Below are 7299 nucleotides of genomic sequence, written 5' to 3'. Positions count from 1 at the left end.
TTTCTCTTTGCCTCTCAAAGGCCACAAATCTTCAACTATTACTTCTCCCCCTCTGTTTCAGAATCTCACGGCATCACAGTCACTTCACTATTTGCTCAAAATCCACACTTTGAACACTCCATTCCTCCCAATATACTCTGTCATGAATTAAAGGAGCTCTTTTTCAGGACACTATTGTCCATCTCCATAGCTTTAACATAAAAATATTTCAGCTTAATTAAGGCATCTCCTTATTTTCTACCTCTTCTGAAACTTAATTCTTTTCTTTACTGTCTCTAATAATATATAAAGTCTCTTTACATGTTGATTACTCTCTTTTTCTTTCTCTGGAAAAAAAAGATAAATCTGCAAGTCTCATCTGGGTAATGAAAAGGTTAAAATCTTGCCCAGGCTTTGTAAATGGTTCTGTGATCTCTGCTGGAGCAGGAGCTGGAGCTGTCTTCGATAGAAGATTCTACATGGCTGCTTTGGAGAGTGTGGTCGCTGTCTCAGCCCGCCGCAGGTCAAGAGCTTTTTCTTTTTCTTCACTCGGCAATCTCTGGTGAATTCAGTCACAGCAGAAACTGCAGCCGAGCCAGGGACCGGCCTGGCCCGGCCAGAGCCCGGGGCAAGCCCCGCAGGCCCCATCTCCCGGCCGGGAGCCGCTGGGCCAAGCCCAGCCCCTGCCCGGGCCACATGGCCTGGGCAGGGAACGGGAGGGCAGCCGGAGCTCTGCTACCTTTCACAGCCAGGAAACAAAGAGACAAAGAAATTCCCAGTCTTAGGTCTTAAGGTGGTGTTCACATGTTGATCTCACTTTTCAATGGTCAAAACTGCTGTCAATTCTTAGAAATGGCCAGCTGTTGGTTAGGAGAAAAAACTCCCATCAGCCTCCAACGGTTTTAGGTGTCTCTCTTTGTTTTCTTAAATGCCAGTCTGTCACACCATGATATTGGAATGCCTATTAAAAGCAATAAAACTAATACTGCAGGCCTTGAGACTCCATCTTCACTATGCTTTTGTCTGTGTTTTCACTGGTTATGAGTGAAATACTTCTCCCAAAAATACTTCAAAAATTATAGCTTATCATATTCAGTTGAACACACTAAACTTGATAGGACTGAGTCCTCACTAAAATAAGCAGGAGGAGTTTGCACTATAATTTTTTATGCACACCTAGAAAACTTCCAAACCACCTCAAACCTAATGACTGGTCCATGTGCTTAAGAATTGCTGCAGTATAGGAAGATTACATTAATGGATGAACCAGAATAGATTTTCTTCATGTTTGCTGTGAAGGTCTTATTGTCCAAACATGATTCTTGCATTATGCAAGATGAAGCTCTATTTCTTTTTCTGTGGCTGTGAAAAAAAGGCATAAATTGAGAGCTTATTTCTACACATATATAAAAGGAAGACCATGCCAATTAAGTCACGGCAGACAAGTGACTGACACAGCGTTTTTGAGACATGGGTTAATTTCTTTTCTTCTACTTTGTGAGTTTGAAAAAGCTATCATATCCCTCTGTACTTCAAGTATTTTTCCAAAAACTAGGAACTTCGGACATAGGCATATAGCAATAAGAACTTAGATACCCATCTTGCATGTAAATGCCTGTATTTAGACATCTAAATACCAACAGGTTATTGTAAAAAATTCTTTCTATATTCAAATCCAATTCTATGTAGGAAATGCAATTTCTGTAGGTGTATTCCAAGCAGCAAAAAGAAGTGGGATTGCTGTTACAGAAGATGCAAACACTCTTCAAGTCATCATAAGAGACTGTCTGAGCTAACATAGCTTCATTAAGGTTTAAGACAGTATGGGTAAGGTAGGTAGAAATGTAGAGGGTTAGTTCGTATTGCTGTAAAGGCAGCATCAGAATGTGATTTTAAGCAAATTTTCTACTGAGAATTAAGTGCTACTGTGGCCTCCAACCTCTCCAGATAAGTAATCAAGGCTAAAAGAAAATGCATTTTCCTGCATAGCAAATAATAACTATGGTACTTAGTCATGCTGCACTGTTTATTCTCCCATGAAAGTGGTAAACTGCTGGCCCACCTTCAGTTCTGTGCCTGCTGCTTGACATAATACAGGCTTTCAAATTTAAGTCCTACTGGCATCCTTTGAAAATAAAATTACACCCTTTACAACATGAGCTTCTGAGTAATTCTGCTGTCATACCTCAGACTGAATGTAGGTAGAGCTAAGGGGAAAACAATATTAAGACACTGTCAGAAAATGTGCATCAAAAGTAGAAGGAGCTTTAAAAACTCCGGCAAAAACTGATTAGGATGTGATATATTTTGTCAGGAAGGCCTTTAGATTTACATTTTATATCTTCAAGGTGCTCAGTCACATTGAATAAAGGTATGCTTAATACAGAGTTACTCTCTTTTCTGAATTAATATATATGAATTTTAATTATTTTATATATATTAATATAATTATTCTATATATTAATTTTAATTATTATATATGAATTAATATATGAGGTTCATTTGTTCTTCAATAGATTTGAGTCACAAATAAACTAATTGTGAATAAAAATATTAAAATAATTTTTTAAAAGGGAAAATAAAAAGAAAACATTAAACTATATGATTTCTGGGCCAGCTAGGAAATCAGTAAATTTTGTTTTCTGTAAACAAAAGGGTAGAGTTGATCTATCTGTTTAGTACTCTGAGCGAACACTAATTACAAGCATGGTGGAGGGGGGGGCAATATTTTTCTGACTTAGACAAATGAAATCCCACAGAGCACAGCTGAGCTCATTCCATAAGGACAATTGTGTGCTCACTAGCAAGTTGGAATTGTCACATAGCCCAGATTTACTGACTCCCAAGAATTTTAAAGCATGAGGAATACCGGTTTTGATTTTTATGGGACATTATCAGTTCAATGCACACTTCCTAAAGGATTACTATTCCTATTGCTATGGTCTGATTTTTCTGAGTTTTTGTTCCAGATTGCTGTGAATTTGAAGGAATGTCAAGATGGAGAATTTCACCTCATGAGACTGAGACACTTCCAGAGCTAACTTCCAGAAGTTAGAACTGGACTCTAGCCTGTTCAAGAATTTTTAAAAAATCCATTTGTTGATGGGCAGTGGACATTATGAGAGCTGGCAGAGAGGCAGAGGCAGACTTAGGAACAGTAGTATCTGTGCAGAACTTTGGGCAATGGGCCCACACTCAGAGCTAGGCACTGGGGATGCTCCACGGGGACAATTATGGAAGAGCTGAGAAGCCACGAAAAGGAAATCATGCATGGATATCCATGAGAAAGACTGGAGCATCCAGTGATGTCTCAGGTAGGGTATCTGTCCAAAAAGAACCTTCTAATGAGCAAGGTACATATCAGGCAGTTATCCAGGCTTCCTTTGTAGATGATGGAGAGGGAAGGGCAGTTTACTGCTGAAGCAGCCTTCGGGAAGGTGCCCATGTAAGCTGGATAACCACCTCTCCTGAGTGCCCCTTTCTGTGTGTTGGATAAGGGAACATAGACAGCCAGCTCAGATCACAGAGCTTTCACTGGAGACTCCTAAAGTTGGATGTGGTGAAATTTCACTTAGCATCTGATAAAGCTGGGCTGGTGTTTCAAAGGGACTGTGAATGATGTGCAGGGCATGTTGAGGTCATGGTGTGGGAAGCAGTGGCAGTGCCCAGTATCTGTCTGTGTATGCCAGGGAAAAAATGCAGTCCAGACTTTGAGGGAATGAGAGAAATTAAATGTTTTTTCTGAAGAAATAATTGCATTTAATTTTTCTCAAATGTCTAGAAATGTATTGAATTTTTTAGAAAGAGAAAATGAAAGACACTTTGTGAGCACTTGGTGTTTTTGTCTCCTCTGACATGCTAAGCGGTCTATGACCTGGTAATGCAACCCCTCTGAGTATAAAAAGCTGCACACTTTTACTCCATACCGTTCACTTTTTCTATTAGTTGAAGGTTGAAAGGGAAGAATGATTATGTGCAGACGCTGTTCCTCTGGTAATTATCTTAACACTCGTGTGCCTGTCACATTAGGATATTTCCTTCTCATTTAGCATTCTAATTCAGAAGACAGTGCCAGTTGTTGCTAGTGAGATGCTATACAAATGTAGCATAAATGACTGAAAACTTCTTTAACATTCAATTCAACAGCCTTCTGCTCTGCCTCATAGCTTACTATTTTCTGGATCCCACTGACAGCCTGTGTTTTTTGGTCTATGAGTACACTGAACCTAAGGAGCTTGCATCCTTCTACCTGGATGTTTGTGCTCTATCTAGATACACAGTGATTCCACATAAAAAGTACAGCATTTTCTTGTCTGTGTTCTCTCTGCCAGGAGAAACCCTCACATCTTTTAAAAAGGTTAAGCTCAGGCCACTAACCATTTCACACAGTCCTCCTTGCCCTTCCAGTGGGAAGATCTGTCACGTCCACACTCTGCAGTTACTGATAACAGTAACTGTCAGGTTGAATTAGAAAAAGTAGTAAATATTTGTATTTGTTTGTTTTGGCCATGCCATCACTGAAATCTCTCTCTAATCCTTACAGAGTTTCCCCTGACCACAGAAACTCATTACTTTTGATACACTGAACAATACACATTGACTCCCACTGCTCAGTGTAGAGTTACATTTGGAAACTATTATTGTTTCAACAGTTTTCCTGTCAGATGTACATACACTAGAAATTTTCTATCAGGAATGTTGATAAATAGGCTGGAAAATTTTCTTATAAACTTATTTAGACTACACATTCATAAGGTATTTGGGTTAACCCTTCTCTTTCTTTTGATCATGAATCATTCCTAAATAAATCAAAATCTCTACAAATATATTAAATATTCACAGAATGCCCACAAAAGGGAGGATGAACAGCTTGTCTGTTCCTGTAACACAGTGTGGATTGTTCTTTAAAACTCACAAATTAATGATGACAAAATGCAGGTTCAATATAAGAGTGTTCTCTAAAAAGGCCTACAATACCAGAATAGTTTTCTTGAATGAGCTTGAGAAAAAAGTTTTATTTTTAAAACAGAAATGTAATGGGGAGGTATCCTGTGATATATGGGCAAAAAGTTGTTTACAAAATCTTAATGGACATTTATCCAAATACTGTTATTTGTACATGTCTATGAAGAAAAAACCTGTCTTAGTCAAAGGGAAGGAGGAGATGATTTACAAATTAATGTAATATCTCTCATTCGACTACCTAGGGTAAGTGGAAAAAAAGCAGCCCGGCTCATGGGCACAGCAGTCATTCTTAAGGTTTTGGGGAGAGGGATGATACAAATACAGCCTGTACTTGTAATTATTTTAACATTTATTTCTATAACTCAGGATTTTGCCTTCTCTTTGCTTTGTATCTAGTCTGAAAATCTCGTGTTTATGAAGACATAAGCCCCATGGAACACTTTGACACTCTCTGTTTCCTTCATCAAAGCAGCAGCATTATCTAAAGTAAACGGGCTGCCTGGCCAAGGAAGGAGACACAAGGAGTGCTTTTGCCTGCCTTTCTGCCGGGGACTCCAAGGTGAGAGCAAGAGGGGAAGTGGGGCAGGGCTCACTCAGTGGATGCTGCTGGAACAGCCAGTGTCCAGCCAGATACAGCTGCATAAATTTGACAAACATAAAGGGGAGACAAAGGGGTGAGGGCAAAACTGTGTTTATGCCAACAGAGATTTAAAAAAATAGAGCTGCCTGGCACAACTTGTGTTGAGGCTGCGGGTTATGGCTTGTGTGCCGATGAAACATGTGCATTCTCACATGCTTTTCGTACTCCTTTGAGATACAGGGTGACTGCACTTAGAAATAAGTACACAATGTACCCTGAACGTCATCCTTTCCACAAGACAAATGTTTGTGTTCCCCTCTGAGGACCCAGTTTTAGTCCATAGTCACAGACTCTTCCATAACATTAAACTCTTGATTAATATGTTTACTAGGATATTTTCATTAAGTCTGAATTTGGAAATTCAGTCGTCCCCTGGCATATCCTACATTCTTAGCAAATTTCTATTTTAGAGCTTGCAAATAGTGTATTATTGTGACCATTTATCTACCAGTACTTTTGGAAGAAAGAGCAGCAGCAATGACCCACTACAGAAAAAGGGAAACAGAGGCACAGAGTATTGGTTAGACTGCCCAGCATTGTATCTTTCCACTTCATCCTCATAGAGCTCTTCCCTTCCTCTTACTAAGGTCCCCTCCTCCATAGCAAAGGCAAAATCTTACTGTCTTTTCTATGGAACTCCATAACAGAATCCTGCTTAAAACCTGCTCTGTCTTCCAGTTGGTTTGTCCCATATGAGCTGCAGAAACAAGTTCTGGAGCTCTTACACTTTAGTCAGCCTGGAAAACTGAAATGGACAGCTTGTTCTCTATCCTTAGGCTCACAGAACCACACAGTTCTTATCTTTTCCTTTTGTTTTCTTCCATTAACACTACTCATTCCCACACAAGTGCAAAAGTTAATACCTTTTTGGCTTTTCTTTGGTAATTTTATTAGTACCCTACTCCATGAGAATCAATTATTACTGATTATCTTCAAACAAAGTAAGTTCAGGAACCTTACTCACAACCCTGACATGTAAAGCCAGTCTCAACAATAGAAAACACATTATATAAAATAGCTTCCTAGATTTCTTGCAGAAACATCAATTCAGGTCAGTGGTTTCAGCAGTTGCTACTGCAGCAGAAACAACAACAACCAGCAGCCAAAGGAAAAGTTATCTTACCCCAGCGTGGCACTTTGGGAACCTGTTTCCTTCCTCTTCTTGCAGCTGGCCTCAGGCAGCACTGAGGTTCCATTTAATGCACAGACTCACTGGACCAGTTAATATCTGCTGGCTTTTCTAGGGCAAAAACATATAAATTTAAAAATATTTGTCAGACCTGTACCTGTACAGTGATTCCAAATTCTTTTGCTGTATTCTAAAAATGAACGTCAAGTGATCCTAGTGAAACTGGTATCTAATTTGCCTCCCTTCCTGTGCTTCTGTCCACATGTAAACCTGGGGCTAAGACAGAGAGACAGATATTTAGGTCCTTGCACGCCCATTGTTATCTTGTAAGAGGGAATTCTGTTTGGTGCTGAATGTTTCATTTTCCTTACTTGCTTTTAACTTCTTTTAGCAGATTGATTTTCAAGTGTGCAAAGAACAGATTTTTGGGCCAAGCAGAATGGACACAGTAAATATTTTAATAACCATCTGTGTCCTTTTTAGTATTTGAGCTCCATAGCTAATATATATGAGTTCTTTAAGTGAGCTGTTGTACTCACTGTACTCACTGATGAAAATATTATGGGTTTAAGAAGAGAAAATTTCA

At 39.2% G+C, this 7299-nt stretch overlaps 1 protein-coding gene across 3 annotated transcripts in view; it reads right to left on the bottom strand.

The window, feature by feature from the left end:
* Positions 1-708: 708 nt before the first annotated feature.
* The window catches only part of NPR3 (natriuretic peptide receptor 3), a 92094-nt gene continuing 85503 nt past the window's right edge, over positions 709-7299 (bottom strand). The window contains exons 9-10 of one of the 3 annotated variants that reach the window (XR_009276081.1): positions 6708-6824; positions 1221-1341 (exon numbers count right to left, since the gene is read on the bottom strand). Coding sequence is in view for 2 of the 3 variants with exons in the window: in XM_058826360.1 (XP_058682343.1) it covers positions 1203-1341 (139 nt within the window). In the remaining variant the exon portion in view is untranslated. Of the gene's footprint in view, positions 1342-6707; positions 6825-7299 lie in introns of all 3 variants that reach the window. The other 2 variants (XM_058826360.1, XM_058826358.1) reach the window with 2 other exon arrangements.

Source organism: Poecile atricapillus, chromosome Z, assembly GCF_030490865.1.
Source record: "Poecile atricapillus isolate bPoeAtr1 chromosome Z, bPoeAtr1.hap1, whole genome shotgun sequence".
Taxonomy (NCBI): Eukaryota; Metazoa; Chordata; class Aves; order Passeriformes; family Paridae; genus Poecile; species Poecile atricapillus.
Note: the sequence above shows the minus strand (reverse complement) of the source record. Positions and strands in the feature narration are given on the sequence as shown.